General features: G+C 51.5%; 4 protein-coding genes across 9 annotated transcripts in view; 3 read left to right on the plus strand and 1 right to left on the minus strand.

Annotated features, from left to right (window-relative positions):
* Positions 1 to 17,636, plus strand: part of LOC117650386 (zinc finger protein Xfin-like) — a 103,682-nt gene that overhangs the window by 73,315 nt on the left and 12,731 nt on the right. The window lies entirely within an intron of this gene.
* LOC117650389 (longitudinals lacking protein-like) overlaps positions 1 to 17,636 on the minus strand; it is a 94,867-nt gene that overhangs the window by 23,855 nt on the left and 53,376 nt on the right. The gene's annotated exons all lie outside the window — the stretch shown is intronic.
* LOC117650410 (zinc finger protein 219-like) lies at positions 4,676 to 14,448 on the plus strand. Of its 4 annotated transcripts, none has more exons than XR_004588034.1 (2): positions 4,676 to 5,401; positions 14,313 to 14,448. XR_004588034.1 is itself a non-coding variant. In XM_034393831.1 (2 exons), the coding sequence occupies exon 2, from the start codon at positions 6,899 to 6,901 to the stop codon at positions 7,235 to 7,237; it is 339 nt and encodes a 112-aa protein (XP_034249722.1). In that variant the 5' UTR covers positions 5,239 to 5,369; positions 6,888 to 6,898; the 3' UTR covers positions 7,238 to 7,429. The 4 variants fall into 4 exon arrangements, 1 of the variants encoding a protein (XP_034249722.1); XR_004588033.1 differs by lacking the exon at positions 14,313 to 14,448 and adding an exon at positions 12,143 to 12,260; XR_004588032.1 differs by lacking the exon at positions 14,313 to 14,448 and adding an exon at positions 6,888 to 7,023.
* Positions 10,002 to 11,767, plus strand: LOC117650408 (zinc finger protein 77-like). The gene is made up of 4 exons (XM_034393829.1): positions 10,002 to 10,284; positions 10,360 to 10,527; positions 11,196 to 11,256; positions 11,332 to 11,767. The coding sequence occupies exons 2-4, from the start codon at positions 10,362 to 10,364 to the stop codon at positions 11,531 to 11,533; spliced, it is 429 nt and encodes a 142-aa protein (XP_034249720.1). The 5' UTR covers positions 10,002 to 10,284; positions 10,360 to 10,361; the 3' UTR covers positions 11,534 to 11,767.

Raw genomic sequence — 17,636 nt, forward strand, 5'->3', positions numbered from 1 at the left:
GACAAAAACGGCCCCAGCGCGCCAGAGCGCGACCGGCACTCGAACCAGGCTCGTACCCGTGCGAGCGCTGTGGGAAAGAGTATGGCTACCGCAAGAACATGCTCCAGCACCTGCGATACGAATGTGGCATGGAGCCGCAGTTCCGCTGTCCGCAGTGCGTGCGCCGCTTTCGACGCAACTCGCATCTCCGCGCGCACATCCTGTCGAAGCATCCTCCCGAGGTGGTCTTTGCCGGCCCGGGCAACGCCGCCCTTCCCAAGCCGTCAGCTCTCTAGCGTAGAGGGGAATCTGGCATGTCGAGGGTGCCGACAGCCCTCCTTATTTTGTGGTCCAACTGCCGAGATATTCAAGAAAAATTTTGTTTACATTTTCACTTTTTTACTAAAAGTTTTTGCTGATTTGGTTTTGGTCTCTGCAGCAATGACTACTAAATGCTGTGTATGACAAACTTTTGCTGGCCTTAATGATCGTTGTTGAGTGCGGATAACTTAGTCCTTGATGAATGTGATGAATGTGTAGAACTTGTTTAGACCTGTTTGGTACTAGTGTTCTGTTGCATCAAGCCTTCAGTATTTTGTTCAATGGGTAACACAGCTTTTCAGTGGTTTGTGACTCATAGATTGCAGCGCTTTGCTCCAATCTTTGTGATTGTGATATAGTCATGAGTGATACATTTGAAAAAAAAAATCCTATTTTAAGGTTTGCTGGGTTGGGTTGATGGGATACTCATATCCCTGTGATATGTACTAACCAAATGCTGTTGAAGAGTTCATTTTTTAAAAATAGGCATTGTAGAAATACACTAAAGAAATTATCATTAGTTATCTTGGTTGCTAACTGTTTTGTTCTCCCTTTGCAAAAACTTTTTTTTGTCATGCTGTTTTATTTACTGTTTTCCTTGCTATATTGTTATTATTATATTTTCTATATATTTTAAATGTGTTGCTTCAGATAGAAATCATTCTCTTGATGGAGATGTGATGGTATTCTCTACTAGTCAGCTTATGCCAGTCTTATGAGTTAAAGAGTACCTGGATTGTAGAGTAAGGGCTTTGAAGGCAATTCCATACTGTATATTGGAAGTTTGGTCATTGTGATTTTTAAATGAAAAGTCTCCTATATTATTGTTTTTAGCTTTCGCTGCGTGTTCCATTGCTTACAGTTTTTTAAAAGATGTATATTTTACTATATTTTGTTAGATGCAACTTATATTATGCTTGGGTGCATGTTGATACTGATTTGCCGTTTAAGGGACTCACTTCTTTGTGTGATATTTATCATCTAATTTGTCAAATAAAATCTGTTTTGTTTGAATTTTGTGACCGCCTAAACGTCCAGCGATCTACTATGGATGTATTAGTTGGGCCCGGGGGTTTTCAGTCCTGTGAACCGTGGATTCCACCCCCCGTGCCCAAGACCGTTGTCTGACTAGCTGCTCTCTTTTACAGGTGCGCGTCGCAGCTCGCGGGGTCGCGGTGATCAGCCACCTCGACGGGGGCGGTCGGGGCGGTCTCAAGAGGAGGCCGTCGGGGCCGCGGGGGCCGCGGGGGTTAGGGAGGCGCACCCTTGCCCCGGCTGCGGCACGGTGTACAGCTTGCGGCGCAACATGCTCCGCCATCTGCGCCTGGAGTGCGGTATGGAGCCACAGTTCTCGTGCCCCTACTGTCCGCACCGCTCCAAGCGCAGGAACAACCTGCACCACCACGTGGCGCGGCACCACCCTGACCACGGGCAGCTCGCGCAGCACGCGCAGCTCGCGCAGGACCCCCTCGCCCAAGACGCACCCCTTTCCGGAGTGGCCAGCGACTGGGCGCTCATGGGCTGATGAATGTTCGCTCCAATAAACGGTTTCAGCTCTAAACAACTGTGTTCTGTGTTGCCCTCTATCTCCCCTGCATGTGTGTGAGTGTGTGTAATATTTTGTTTATGACTGCTGTCGTACCGGTGGGTCGGAGGGGTGTACACTGCCCCCTGCCGCTAGCGTGCGCTCGGTCGTGTGTTTGTGTGTGCATGCGCGTGCGCCCCCCAGAGGCTGACTCTCGTGTCCGTGTGTTGCAGCGCTGGGGCCGGCGCAGCCGGTGCCACTGGCCGCGTGGCTGGAGCAGATCCAGCAGAGCCAGCAGAGCCAGGGCCGCAAGGTGAAGGGAGATCCGGACGGGGTGGTGCAGGCGGCGCTGGCGCTCACGTCCCCGTCGACCACGCCCGCCACGCCCGTTGCGCACAATGCGGCGCACGCGCCGCATGCGCTGCTCGACGTGGACGGCATCATCAGCCGCCTCAAGACCAACATGCAGTCATCGGTGCGGCGCCGCCAGTCCGAGCCGTCCTTCGACTGTAAGAACTGCGGCAAGAAGTACACGCTCAAGAACAACCTGCTGCGGCACACGCGCCTCGAGTGCGGCAAGGAGCCGCAGTTCCCGTGCCCCTTCTGCCCGCACCGCTCCAAGCGCAACGACCGCCTCATGCAGCACGTGTCCAGCCAGCACAAGGAGCAGCTCTACGGGGCGCCGCAGCTGCCGCAGCAGCAGGGCAGCCTGGCCAGCCTGTCCGTGCTGCAGCTGCCGATGCAGTAGCACGCGGCAGCACGCGGCAGCACGCGGCAGCAAGGAAGAGGCTCTCTTTGCAGCTGCTGCCATGTGGTTTTCTTCTCCTTTTTTGGAAAGGGAAGTCCCTGCACGGCAAAGTCACCTCCTGGAAAATGAGACTCCTCATTTGACTTTCTAAATGTAGTATTGTGTGATGCACCTGATTTTGATATAATTATCATTATTTTTACTTACCAATTGTATTTTGTGTGTGCACTTGTGCCTGAGTGGCATTTATGTATTGTGTTGATGTAGATTTAGTCCTTAGGTGAGTTGGACTGTATAATATGATTCCACTTGATCTGCACTGAACCAAAGATTTTAAAGCAACACTAGTGAGACAAGTAAGATTATTCACCTCACATGTCTAATGTACTCCTCATGTGAATATTTTTTACTCTTCAGAGTAAAGTTGTGATCCATGTGGCATTAGGTTTTCATGTATCCAAAGGACTACTGTGAGCCTTTGTATTGACTCTCTAAGGCATGCCTATTTGGTGCAAAGACTAAAGGGCTACAAAGTAGTCCCAATTTTATTAATGACCAAGTCAATTTTACATTTATAAGATTTGAACGCAGTAAAATTAGTGCCATCACAGAAGCATCTTGTTTTCTAAGTTATTGTGATAAAAGTACTTACACATTGTGTGACTGTTTGAAAGTACTTACATGGCCAAAAAGGCAAAAATTAAAAAGACTTGTGCCTTTGAACCAAATAAATTATCGATCTCATTGCTGCTCTACAAAAGTGCTGTTTGAATGACAGTATGGGTAACATTAATCAGTCAAATTTTGAAAGCCGTATTTATACTGTACCCAGGCAATTTTGATGTAGAATAGCTTAAACTGCAGGAGAACATTTATGTGGCTCCTTTTTTTCAGATTAGCTAAGTCATAAAAGCTCTGTGTTTCACCTCATTCCTTTCTTTTTATCATGTGTTAATTACTGTCTCCATCTCTATTTTGTAATTGATTTTGAGCTTTAATGTTAAGTAATACATTTTGTCATACTTAAACAGTGTGCCAAATGCCTGTCATAATGGATAAGCTATTTATTTAAATGTATGCAGTATTCTTGTAATCTTATAATTTATTGTCTTGTCTTTTTATTTATATATTTATTTATTTATTTGCACTGAGTTGCATCTCTATTCCCTGTTTTAATCTTACAATATGTAGTGGTCCTTAGGCCAAACCTTTCATTGACACCAGGCTCTTTCTACGTTTTCTGATCATCATCAGCGCTTTCAACAGCAGACCTTTAGCGTTTGAGTTAGCAGCTACAACACACCCAAGACTCAGACTGCAATCCTCACCTCGGAAGCAATTTATTTTATCCTGGTCTTGTTTTGGTAGTCCATCGGAACTCACATTGTATTATGTTAAGTCAATCCACCTCTTTGAAATGTACATAGTCGCAACATATTTTTCCACTTCTTTGATGTTGCCAGTTGTATTTTAAATATTTTTCTGCCAAAATAAATTCTTTTCCTAAGATTTTTAGGTCATTTATTATATTGTTTTAAAATTGATTTTTTATTTCTAGACTTGTTTTGATATGGCTTTGAGTGTTCCGTATTTGTCTGTCATGACTGCTCTGCAGACTGCCTCACATTGCCTCCATTAACTTTGCCGTGTCTTTACAGGTGTGTGTTCTTTGGAGGGTGGCGCGGTGCTGAACGGTGGGGAGAACTTCCCCTGCACGCAGTGCGGCAAGGTGTACCGCTACCAAAGGAACCTCCGGCGTCACGTGCGCATCGAGTGTGGCAAAGGGCCGTCCAACTTCTGCCCGCACTGCCCCTTCAAGTCCAAGCAGCGCTACAACCTGACGTGCCACATGCGCACCAAGCACCAGATGCAGATGCTGGTGGTGCAGGCGCCGTCCGCGCCTCGGCCTGCAAAGGATCCTCTGGCATGACGCGCCTCGCGCCGTCTGACCCCAACTGAATCGCCGCTTGTGATCCTTTTGTGAATATACGCCTGAGTCGAAATTCTTGTTATGTTTTCGTGAGTCACCCTGTCTTGGCCATGGCCATGGTCGTGTCCTTAGTGTACTATACTAACAGATCGCCCTGCTGGAGCTTCCCTGCTGGAGCTTCCCTGAGGCTATCGGCCAAGGCCTCGACCAGGGCACCTTCATCGCTGGCCAGTGGTGCCGGTGGTGCTGTGTGCAGCTCATCGAGGCTTCCGGGCCACGGAAGAGAGGTCGGCCCTCCCGGTCTGCTTGGTCCCAGTGCAAGGCCGTCGGCGGGGAGAAGCCGAGAGGCTGGGTCTCGAGCACATGTGACGGCTGTCAGACGTGAAGGAAGCAGGGAAGCAAGCTCAAAACCGAATGTGTCAGACAGGCTAGGAGTGGGGGTGGGGGTGGGGGTTCGGAGGATTCGGCGGCGGAGCGGGAGCGGTGGCTGCGGTTGGCGGGATGCGCGCGCTGCCGCAGCTCCCCCCTCCCCTCCCCGCTTCCCCACTCCGCTTCCGCATGCTTGTTTACCTACCCGTGGGCGACATAACCTTGTCGCGTGTTCTTGCCGGCTCTGAGTTTTTATCGCGTCGCGGAGTGCAGTGGTGATTCTGTTGGTGTGAAGCAGTGTGAAGTGTCTAGTGCAGTTCGTTGTGATCATGTGCAAGTGTTTCCATGGCCTGTGACGCGCTGCAAGCGCGGCCAGCCCCCCGAGTGTCTCGAGTGTCAGTGCGTGTGTGTATGTCATGGGGTTACTCCAGTCGCTCAAGTCGCCTGGGAGGCTCTCGTTTCCTCATCGATATGTTCTGGAAGTCATGGATTAGCGTGTGAGTCCCTGGTGTCTCCGGCCTGCGGTCATGTGAGTCAGAAAACGCCCTCCTCTAGATCTCTGGATGTGGTCCTGTTTTTGTTGTCTTGGCCATTCTTCGCTTCTGGTCAGCTATGAAGGGTCTTATGTTTGTTGTCGTTAAGTCTCTCAAGAAAATCATTTTTCTGAATTTATTTGATAATCAGTGAAATTGTGTGAATAATCAGTGAAATGATAATGTTTGCTCATGTTGTCTCTGAGTATATCTTTCATTATAAAGCGAATGAATTTTTAACTTTTGGGTCTGTTTGGTGTAGAGCGATAGCCAATTCTTATGTTTCCCAACTCAAGCAAGTCGAGCTAGCTAGTCCAGGGATAGCAGGCTATTCCAAACGAAATCGAAGTTTAAGATTGTTGTCAACCATCGATGTTCAACACATTATTGTCTTCGTTAAGTTTTGCTTCTCTAGGGTAGGAGGTTAGTACTTAAGCCCACAGTGCCTTGGTTCTTATCTCGTATATCTCAGTACAATTCTCAATACCTTTTTTTTTGTCAGATTTTTGACAGTTGTCAGACATCTTTTTCACAACCAGCCGACTGATTTCGTGGAGAAGGGCATATCCTAATACAGATTTCAAAGATTAGTTTGGTCGCTCTGTCTCTCTCGCACTCACGGGGCGTCCGTCCGTCCAACGAAGCGAAAGAGACAGAGCGACGAAACGCGGTGCGGCACAACTATGTTTTTTCTTTGTTATGCACATGAACGTAATACCAATGTTGGGTCCAATGTGCCAAATTTTGGCATTTTATTGCCGTAATACACGTGTAATATCCTCGTTATTCAGCGTAATACTGAGTACGTAGTCTGTACACGATTTCTTTAAGTGTTTATCCCCTCGGCGCGGAACCTGCTGCACTGGTAATGGCAATGTAATTTTCTTTTTTATTGAGGACTCAGTGCCGCAGGGCGTTAGTCTCCCCCGGACCTCTCTCTTTTGCGATAAGCTGCCGCTCTAAGTCGCGCCGCCGCCACGCAGGTTCACGTTTCAGTCGCCACTCGTCTCGTCCACTCGCTGTCCGTGCGCTGCGCACGTGCAGCGCAGTGCAGCCTGATACCCCCTCCCCCTCCCCCTTCCATCCCTTCTCCCCTCCCCCTGCCCTCGTCTTCTTCAACTCCCCGGATCAGCTGTTGTTGTAAGGGGCGGTCGCTAAACGGCTTATCAAGCGCGCGTTTGAGGGAGAAAAGGGGGATGCTGCCGCTCTCTCTAGATCCCTCTCTCTGCTTCTCATGTCGTTTTGTGGAATTTTCGTTCCGTTTTCGTTGCGCCTTGTGTCCGTGATGGCGGGGCGTGGCGAGCCAGGCGCAGCGCGCAGCTAGGCCTCCTGCTGCACGGGGCGACACGGGGCGGCGCATTAGCCCGTGACACGACAAGTTGATCTCCAACTCGCGGCTGCCCTCGCGCCTGGAACCAGGTGAGCAACTCCGCGGCCTGCTGGGGCAGCTGTGCTGACAGGCCGCCGCGTCTCGTGTTGCAGGCGGCGTGCTGATGCGGGCAGTGGCCATGGAGGCTTTGGCCGCGGACGCTCTGGACCCTCTGGACGAGCTGCAGTGGCAGCCCTACACGCGCGGTGTGCTGGAGCAGTTCAAGGGTGACGATGGCACCTTCGGGTGCCCACGTTGCTACAAGCGCTACCAGCTCAAGAAGACCCTTTCGGCGCACCTGCGCTTCGAGTGCGGTCGCGCGCCGCGTTTCCAGTGCCCCTTCTGCGCGTACCGCTCCAAGCGCAACGACCGCCTCGTGCAGCACGTCAACACGCACCACCCCGGCCAGGCCGGCCCGGCTGGCCCGGCTAAGGTGGCCCCGCCCCTGTCGTGCAAGCAATGATGGCTAGCGTCCGCGTCAAATTACTGGATGCACTGTAGGGCCCGCGCACCACAGAACAGCAACCAAGTGTCCCGTTGAAAATTCTCCCCTCAGTGAAGATCTTATTGCCATATCAGCAATGTTTTTTTCATGAAGTGTTTTGTTGAAGACTTATTGTATTTGGGGGTCATTAAATAAATAAAAGAAATTTCATGTTGTTTTTTGTTTTTGTTAAGGATTTTTTTAAAAATCAGACCAGTTCTAAAAAGAACATAACTCTCACATAGTTTTAAAGATGCCAAGGCTGAGTGTTTTCTGTATGATTGGAAAGGAAGTGTTTGTGTGTGTGTAATTGACCGTAACTGACTTGTATTTGCTTTTCCAGGCGACAAAGAAGTGGATGCGGATGGCTTCACCAAAGAAGATAAAACTTGTCCTAATTGTAGCAAAGCTTACAGCTGGAAACGAGGACTTGACAGGCATTTGTTAGAATGTGGCCAGGCCCCAAAGTACATTTGTCCTTATTGTGATTTTAGATGCAAGCGTAAAGAGAGTCTTTCGAAACATACTAACCGTCGTCATAGTATTACTATTTCTGCGGACATAATTGCAAATTTATAAAATATTGATGCCATTTTGTGGACATGTCAGGGTTTTGGTTGTTTTTACTTTTATATTTTTTTAAAACAAACAACGGCTAGCAATTGCCCTGTGGTAAAATATGATTTTGGTTTTGTTAACAGCACTTGTAGATTCTTGAATTAAATTCATTTGTGGGTATTTTTATACATTTATTTATTACTGTCCTTTAATATTTACCTACTTTCTTCTCCTGTTCCCCCATATTTTTGGTTTTGTCATGCCTGTTCCCCAGTTCTCTTTCTAACCTGTCTGTCTGCTTCCTTTTACAGATTCGGTACTCGATGGTTACAGTGCTGAAGAAAAGACTTGCCCGCACTGCCAGCGTGTATATCGGTGGAAGAAAGGTCTAGATCGACACTTACAAGAATGTGGCCAAGAACCTAAGTATGGATGTCCGTTCTGTGACCATCGCTCCAAACGCAAGGAAAACCTTAGCAAACACATTATCAAGAAGCATGGAAGCCAAATAGTGGGGCCTGCAGAGTATCTCATTAAACCAGTCACTGCTGCAAAATCTCCCATCCCAAGTGGAACCATTGTGTCTTCAAAGTGAAAAAGTATCTTGATAAGCATATCCTGTTTTAACTTGTATTTTGATCTGAGGCTGTTTTGTTTCAGTATTATTTTTCACACTTCAGGGAATTATTATTGCAACATAACTTTGCTGTATTCTAAATCTCCCCTTTTCTTTCATTCCTATTTTTTCTCATATAAATATTATTACCTAGTACTATCCAAAGATTATCTCTTAGAATAACGTAGTAACTCATTTAACACCTGTTGGTGACGAATAACATGAACCAAATATTTCTTGATCCTATTTTTTATTTAATAGTGACCACCTGTACCTGAATTTGTACGTGACATTTTACAAGAAATATTTATGTATCTCTTTCCTTCAGACCAAATATTTTATACATTCCACTGCCACACTTTCCTGTCCTCACGGAGGTCATGTCACGTAACGTGTTGATCATATGTGTGGTGATGCTTTTTTTACCTCCTATTTTTGTGTCTAGTTTTAATTTATTCCGAGCTTAAATTTTATAGTCAACTTTTCAACTTTGGACTGTACCGCTTAAAAATTTTGACTTCTAATTTTTCTTTATTTTGAATAGGACCATTCTTGTGACTATATTTTGATGCATGCTAAGAGTGATTTTTTTCAATTGATTGTACATATTAATTTTTATTTCCTGAATAGCGGTTTATTATTCCTCATTCCTCAAACATGACTGATAAATTGCTTTGAGGGGCCTATTCTTTTGGTTCGTCTTTATTGAAAAATAGTCATTTCAGTAGTGGAGACTTTTGTGGTTCCTGCCCATATGCTTCCATACCAATTTTTGAGGTGTAATGTCGCTTAGTACTTTTCAATTAAAAAGGGTTGTATTTTTGTTTTCTTTGTTCTATCTCTAAGAAATACACGATGATCAAAATGTATTCTTTTTTAAATAGTCAACATTAGTGGTAACTCTTAATTTTCAAATCTTTTCTCTTTGAAGGTTTTTTGTGTGTCTTTTATGTGTCTATTTTTGTACAAGTTCTTTGGGAACAAGCTACTTGATGAAAGAGTCCTCATTGTGTTTGAAATAAATAATTGTGTGCTTTAGTCTTGGCCATTTGTTGTAGTTTCTTAAATTTGACTTGATTCTCTCTCTCTCTCTCTCTCTCTCTCTCTCTCTCTCTCTCTCTCTCTCTCTCTCTCTCTCTCTCTCTCTCTCGCTCTCTCGCTCTCTCGCTCTCTCGCTCTCTCTTTCTCTTGTTGAAGGTTCAGCCTTGAACCATAACTGCCACTTACCAAACATGCATATTGTGTCTAATAGCTTTATTTCTCTCTTGATGTAGGTACTTATTCCTTGTCAGATAGCTGGCATAACCCAGGAAGTGGTTCATCTTTTGAAGACTATCCAGCGAAACAGTTCCAATGTCCTAAGTGTCTTCGCCGGTATCAATGGAAATCCACGATGCTCCGCCATATGAGAAAAGAATGTGGAATTTCGGCGCAGTTTCAGTGTCCTTATTGCCCCCTGAAGACGATTCGGAAGGATAATCTAGTGATGCATGTAAACAGAAAGCATCCACAGTCCAGAGTCAACACAACAACCTCATATATTCCTCCACAAATGTCTAATCCATAAATGTCCAATCGCACTTTGTTGCCCAAACTTACTGTTTCTTGTGTGGATGGTTTTGTAGTTGATATTTCTTTTGTGTAGTATATGTGTGTTTTTAGTGATTTATGTGGCAATTCTACGGTGCAGAAAAGCATTATGCGTAATATCACTTTAACTGTGTGGTGGATCTGCAATAAATATGACCAAAAATAACTTTGTACTTGTGCAAAAGAAACCAATTTCATGAAAAATGGAGATACGTTTAGTGTAGCAAAGCAGATGAGCTTTTCAGCTGCATATTCTGCTAAGGTTCCGTTTTCTTTTCTCATTATTCATTCTCGACATTGGTGTACTATGAGGTACTCACAATTTGTTTTTGTGCAGGTATGTTGGCCTACCTGGAGTCTGGAGGCGTTCACGGGTCGGCGACAGTGACGGCAGTCGCTGCTTGCCCGACTTCGGGCCCCCCTTCGTGCCCGACTTCGTGCCCCGTGTGTGGCAAGAAGCTCTCGTCCAAAGCCGCCCTCACCGGGCACCTCCGCACCCACACGGGTGAGCGGCCCTTCCACTGTGACCTGTGTCCCTCGGCTTTTGCTTACGCCGGGGACCTGATCCGACACAAGCGGTCGCACACCCAGGAGCGGCCCTACCAGTGCCCCTACTGTCCCCAGAGGACGTTCAGGAAGGATAACTTGGTGATGCACATAAACCGCAAGCACCGGGACGCTCGGAGACAGTGATGTACAAGGGCTGTGCACCGAGGATCGTTCCTAAGCTACATAATTAACTTACCGGCTGTGTTTAGTGATATTTCCGTTTGTCAGTGTCAACCGACAACCGATGATAGGCAATCGCCTTGCATGTGCCACATTTTCGTTGTTGCTATGCGTGTGGATTTGCTGTACCTGTCTTGTTAAATATGTAACCTTGTAGTACTGAGACAGTCAATTTTTCCCTTCCTAGTCTTTGCAGGTATGTTTAAAATAATAAGATGTTGTTTTCACTGGCTCTAGTACTTCGCTTCAAGTGATAGTTCATGTGTTACAAATTTTGGAAGTAAAATGGAGTGTGGCTCGTTTCCACAAGGGACAAGCTATCTTCTGTGATAATAAATGTTTGGAATGCTGATTCCTCTTGTCTTCCATGGCCTCCATCCCCATTATTTTGCTGAGCTGGTTTCTTAAATGAAGAGAATCAACTGAAATTCGTACCTCTTCCAGGTGAACTCTTCGCTGAGCCGCAGCACTATTTGGAGAATGTTAGTCCCACTGGCACCTGCAAGTACGTTAATGATGTTGCTTTGAATGAAATTAAATTATGACACAGTTTTTATTACTTAGTTAATTGTGGTTACAGGCGAAGGATTTGCCGAAGTTGTTACAAGACAATATGCAAGGAATATGGACGGGAGTACGCTCGTCGGAGAACTCCTAGGGTGTTGACCATTTGCAAGTGGTGTCCAGGTTCACCTTTCATGTGTGCCAAGTGTTTCCAGGAGCACCATATACTGCCCGACCAGATGAAAAGTGTTGTTTTGGGTCAGCTTAAACTCAACTGAGTCACTGTGAATCAATAGACCTGATTCTGAGTTCACGAGGCTCCTTGTCTCATTAGGATTCTATTATTTTTCAGATAATGAATGTCTTTGAATTGTCAGTTTTGTTTATAAGCTAAGCAATCTATTGTTGAGTTTAACTCATGTGATCTCCCTCTCTGTTCCTTGTTACGTGTTTAATTTTGTAAAAAAACAAAACAAAAGAGGTAACCAAAATAAAATTGGTATTTTGTTGAATAATCTGTGTTATATGTCACTCGCTCTAAATCTGTAATTATGGGTGATGGTGCTATTTCTGAAGGGTCGCTAGGCAAGCACTCCGCGTGCCAGCAGCTTTGTTTATACGCATTGTGGAACAATTCTGCACCTTGCATTTTGCCTTTTGGCCCTGAAAGCAAGAGGTCGTGAAGCGGGCGATTGGGACTGCCGCGCGCTGCCTCGCAAATGTTGTACATACACTGCCATGCTTGTTAGGACCACGGTGTACACTGTGATTAGGACCTTAGGGACCGCGCCTAAGGGGCCAGGTAACGCTCTGCCACGGGGGCCTCCGCCCCGCCGGTGTTGTCCGTTGCTGTCCGAGGCTAACGCTCTGTTGTGTGGTGTGCGCAGTGCTGCTGGTGCCGTCGACGGGGCTGCCGGCGGGTCTGCCGACCGGGCCGCTGTTCCAGTGCCCCGTGTGCGCCAAGTTCCTGTCGTCCAAGCACTCCCTCAAGGAGCACGCGCGCACGCACACGGGCGAGAAGCCCTACCAGTGCGGGACTTGCGGCGCGGCCTTCGCCTACGCGGGGCACCTACTGCGGCACCGTCGCAGCCACACCAACGAGCGGCCCTACAAGTGCAGCGTGTGCCCCGCCGCCTTCAACCAGAGCACGCACCTGCACGTGCACACGCGCATCCACACCGGGGACAAGCCCTTCGGCTGTGCCTTCTGTGGCATGACCTTCGCCGAGTCCAGCAAGCGGCGTCGCCACGTTCTCATCCGCCACGGCGTGGACGTGCGCCACGACGGCCGCCTCGACGGCCGCCCGTCCAGGTAGCACGCGTCGCGCGGCCGCCGCCGAACCGCTTGGCTTTCGGCGCGGCCGCACCGCGCACCGCGCCGCGCGCCCTGGACGCGCGTGACGTCGACGTGACCGCCCCGCCTGGCCCCGCCTGGCCCCGCCCCCCTGCACCCACCCTGTTGTAGTGGACCCGCACGGGAAGTGGTCGTCGCGCACCGACCTAGAGGTCGAAACATTGTTTCATTTTGTACACGTATTTTGTTTTTATCGGTTGTTGGGAACACTTAGACTCACTCACTCGATATACTTACCCCGATTTGTGCACAAATCGGACTCTATGGCGTCCTCGGCCTGCCTTGCCAGTGTTTTCGTTTGGTTGCGATGGCAGTTTATTTTTGTGCAAATTTTATTATAAAGATTTACCTAGATTTATCTTATTTGTTACATTATTATGTCGTTAACATGTTTTGTTGATTAATATAACAAGTTTGTCATATTTTTTATAACAGCGTTTCTGGTGTTAAGCTATTTACAAATGTTATTTATTTATTTTTGTTGTATCTCCTGGTGGCTGTAGTTGTTTCTCGTTCATGCTACTATTTTTATATTAAAGTTAGCTCTCCTGCACTGTGTTATCTCAAACAGCGTCGACTTTTTATTCCTCTTCTTCTCCACCCGTCCGCCGCTGTGGGCTGGCGCCTCACCTGACTGACGTGTTGGTCTTCCCCGCAGATTCCCTCGTGCTGCCCGACGTGGTGCTGGACCTGGACGAGAACGGCGAGGCCGGGCGTCGCGGCGCGGTGCAGTGCGCGCAGTGCGGCCAGCGGTTCCGTTCGCTCTTGGCCGTGCGCAGGCACGCGGCCACGCGGCACCCCGAGCGGCACCCCGAGCGGCACCCCGCCTCGCGGCGCAGCGGGCGCAGCATGGCGTGCGCCACGTGCGGCCTGCGCTTCGCCAAGCGCCACCAGCTGCGGCTGCACGAGGCCACCGAGCACACCGGTGCCCGGCTCTACTGCTGCCACCTGTGCCCCGCCGCCTTTAACAAGTCGTCCAACCTCAAGGGCCACATGCTGGTGCACACGGGCGAGCGGCCCTTCGCCTGCAGCTGCTGCCCCATGACGTTCACGCAGAAGAGCAAGTGCAAACGGCACATGCTCGTCAGGCACGGCGTCGTTGGAAGCTAATTGTGATTAAACTGGTCTCTGCTACCACGTGTCTTACTTGTCTCCTCGCCCCGCCCCACCTTGTCCCGCCTTGCCCCGCCCCGCCGTGTCCGACCTTGGTGACGCTGCCCTTTGTGCCCTGCAGGTCGGCCCTCGCGCCGCGGCGACACGAAGGAGTCCGGTGACCGCCGCCAGTTCGACTGCAGCGAGTGCGGTGCGCGCTACCTCAAGTTCTACCAGCTGGCTCGCCACCAGCGCGTGCACAGCAACGAGCGTGCCTTCAAGTGCAGCCTGTGCCCCGCCGCCTTCAACCAGAGCGGCCACCTGGTCGGCCACATGCGCGTGCACTCGGGGCAGAAGGCGTACGCGTGCCGCGTGTGCGGCGAGCGCTTCGTCCACAGCTCCCAGCGCACGCGCCACCACGCCAACGCGCACGCGCTGCTGTAGCCGAGGCTGTAGCGGGACTAGAAATACACGCTTTGTTGACAGCGGACTCGTCTTTGATATCACTTCCCTTCCCCCTCGCCCTCCCTCTCCGCGGCCAAGTGATGGCCGGCTGTGCTTTCGCTCCTTCGCCCCGGCCACTTCTCCGCTAACAGCAGCTCTTTGTTGCAGGCCGCGCGCGTCCGTCGGCCAGCATCAGGGTGGCGCCAGACTCGTACCTGCAGCCTTGGAAACTGGAGCCCGACGTCGTCCTGAAGCAGGAACCCGCGGAAGCCAACGACGACGAGGACGAAGACGAGGATGACGACCTGGGCGAGGAGGATGACGAAGACGTAGACGACTTTGATGAAGATGAGGAACGCGACTCGTTTACGTGTGGCTTCTGCCAGACCACGTTCTTGGACCGCAGGCAGTGGGCTGAGCACGAGATGACGCACTTGCAAAAGTTCTCGTGCCCCACGTGCAACGCCCTGTTCACGTCCCTGCGCAGCCTGGGGCGCCACTGCGACCAGACGAGGCACCAGCGCCCATGGCTGTGAGAGCGTTCGCGTTCAACATTCCACATTTCCCTTCTTGCCTTTTCTTTGTTCGAGTGTGTGTTTGCCTTTGTCCGGTAGTGTTAGTCTTTGTTCGAGAGTGTGTTGATTCGATTAGTCATTAAATCCTCGTTGGAAGCTGTGGCTGTTGTTTTGCTTGCTGTGAGGGCGCCTGTGATGGGCGGGTTAGGCAGCCCGCTCCGCCGCTGCGCGGGAGTGTGGCCTACCCTGGACTTGGCGGGCGCTGGGCGCGGCCCCCGCGCTGGCCTTCCACTGTAACGCCACTCATTTCTATCGGCAGACTTGATGGTGGTCGCGGTGTCGTCTCGGGTCAGCGCCGCCCAAAGCCGCGACCCCCTCAGCCTGGATTTCGGCCCGCCCCCAAAAACGTTCCAGTGCTCCCAGTGTCCACAGATGTTCAGGTTCAAGACGGGCCTGGACTCCCACCTGAAGCTGACGCACAAGATCTCGCAGCCCTATGCGTGCGACCTGTGCTCGGGCGTGTACCGCTACCGCAAGAACCTGTACTGGCACCAGCGCAACGTGCACGGCCTGGGCCGAGACCTTGGCCGCCGATGAACCAGTGTGTTGCCGATCTCCTTTGCCTCTCTTTAGAACGTTGTTGTATGAGTGCTAAAAGTCAATAAATCCTCGTTTGAAGTGAGGCCTATTCGTTTGGTTGCCAGCCGCGCAAGGGCCGTGCGCCTTTGGTGGCAGGCGTGCGGGAGTGTGTCCTACCGGCCCACCCTGGCGGGCGAAAGGCGCCGCGTGTGCGGCCAATGCTCGCCGGTCCCGCTTTCTAACGCGCCTTCTTTCTCTCGGCAGAGTTGGCCGTGGCGCGGACGCGGGGCAGAGGTCGGTTCCGCCGGAGCCGCCCCGGCGACCAGGGCTGCGTCCAGGCCAGGCTGCCCAACGGGCCGCCGCCCGACGCCTTCCAGTGCCCCGAGTGCCCGCAGCTGTTCCGCTTCAAGACGGGCCTGGACAGCCACCTCAAGCTGACGCACGACATCCAGCTGCCCTACTCGTGCAGTCTGTGCGCGGGCGTGTACCGCTACCGCAAGAACCTGTACATGCACCAGCGCAAGGTGCACGGCCAGGGCCTTGGCCAGGGCTGCCGATGAGCCTCCACTTGTTTCTGTCGAGCGGGCGTGGCCTTGCGTGTGAATAAACGCGAAGTGAACCAGTTCTATGCGTTTTCTGTTATTGTGTCCCCGACCCCCCAGTGCGTGCTCCCAGTGGTGGCTCCCATCTAACTTGTGTTCTCCCTGTGCAGGTTTCGACAGCGACGAGGATGCGGATGTGGATGTTGGCGATGCTGAAGAAACTGCGGAGCGTGGCGCCGAAGTGGTGTTCGTCATGCCCGAAGCCTCCTCCGACTCGGACGAAGGGTCGGAAGTGTCTGTGCCTAGCGCGATCGTGACTGAGGGTAACGTCGGCTGCCTGGAGGGGGATGCCGCCTGCGACCAGGAAGGGGCGCCAGGAGACGCTGGCCGATGCCAGTTTGTGGACATGGAAGTGGCGGACGCTGGGGTCCGCCAGGATGTGGGGATGGAAGTGGCGTGCGCTGAGGTCGGCCAGGAAGAGGCGGTCGACGACGACGACGGCCAGGATGTGGGAATGGAAGTGGCGTGTGCTGAGGTCGGCCAGGACGACGATGACGGCCAGGATTTGGACATGGAAGTGGCGGACTTGGAGGGCGCTGCGAGCCGCGGGCAGGACGACGCCGACGTGGAAGTTGACGTGGACGGCGCCTGCACTTTGCCGCCCACCGTGCTGCCGCGCCCGCGGTGCGTGCGTCGCGTGCTGGCCACGCCGCCCCCGGACGCGGACGTGGACGTGGAGGCGTGCTCCTCGGGGGACGAGGGCGGCATGTCGCGGTGCCCTCTCTGCCCCACCACCTTCTGGCGCGCCGAGCACCGCACGCGGCACCTGCAGTGCCACCTATCGCCGGCCCGGCCGCACCGCTGTGACTGCTGCAACGCGTCCTTCAACCGCAACGACCAGCTGCAGGTGCACCGCCGCATCCACGAGGGCGAGTGGCCGTACAGGTGCGTAGCGAGGCAGCGAGGCGTGGCTCGACGCGGCGCCAGCGTGCTGACTGCTTCTGTTGTCCTCAGGTGCGTGCGCTGCGGGGAAGGCTTCCCCACCAAGGAGTTGATGCGCGCCCACGCTGCGGCCCTGCACCAGGCCTCCCTGCACCCGGCGCTGCCCTACCGCTGCGAGGAGTGCGGCGACGCCTTCCTGCGCGCGCTGTCTCTGCGGCGCCACGAGCGTGCCCACACTGGCGACAAGCCCTTCGCGTGTCCGCGGTGCGACAAGCGCTTCGCCAGCTCGCCCTCCAAGCGGCGCCACGTCCGCTTCCAGCACAGCCCTGCCGCGTCCCCTCAGCCGTCCCCTCAGCCGTCCCCTCAGCCGTCCCCTCAGCCGTCCCCTCTGCCATCGCCCAAGGCATCGCCTGAGGCGTCGCGGTCGCCCAAGGCTTCTCGCAAAAAGTCCCGCAAATCGACTCCACCCGTGTGTGAGGTGCACGGCGAGCGCCCTGACTGCGGCGGAACGCGGTAGCCGCAGCCGAAATGCGAACTCATTTTATGATTTGTCATATTTTTGTGTGTTTTCAATCAACTAGCGTGAATCCCCAATGGTTTTTTCTCTCTTATTGGATCAATAAAGTCAATATTTCTTGGTTTGATCTACCAGATCACTTATTCCCTCCTCCTTTCGGTGTCTGTTTGTCTCTTTGCTTATTTGTTTGTTTGCTTTTTGTGTGTGCTTTTGGCATGGGGTGCCTTGCATGCTGCCCGCCTTGTGCACTGGAATGGCTTGCGTTCACGCTTGGCTTGGCTTGGTTGCAGACGTTAAAGTCCTCCGCGAGGTGGCCTTCAAGATTGACGCTGACGTCGAGGACACCAAGGACTCCATCGCCGGCCCCATCATCACGTCGGTGGGCTTCGTCAAGGAC

This window comes from Thrips palmi, unplaced genomic scaffold (assembly GCF_012932325.1).
Source record: "Thrips palmi isolate BJ-2018 unplaced genomic scaffold, TpBJ-2018v1 HiC_scaffold_5, whole genome shotgun sequence".
Classification (NCBI taxonomy): domain Eukaryota; kingdom Metazoa; phylum Arthropoda; class Insecta; order Thysanoptera; family Thripidae; genus Thrips; species Thrips palmi.

Coding starts and splice junctions, on each gene's coding strand:
- LOC117650410 (XM_034393831.1), top strand. CDS start 6,899: ATGCGGGCAGTGGCCATGGAGGCTTTGGCCGCGGACGCTCTGGACCCT.
- LOC117650408 (XM_034393829.1), top strand. CDS start 10,362: ATGTTGGCCTACCTGGAGTCTGGAGGCGTTCACGGGTCGGCGACAGTG. Junction 10,528..11,195: donor GCACCTCCGCACCCACACGG/GTGAGCGGCCCT, acceptor TACCTCTTCCAG/GTGAACTCTTCGCTGAGCCG. Junction 11,257..11,331: donor AGTCCCACTGGCACCTGCAA/GTACGTTAATGA, acceptor TTGTGGTTACAG/GCGAAGGATTTGCCGAAGTT.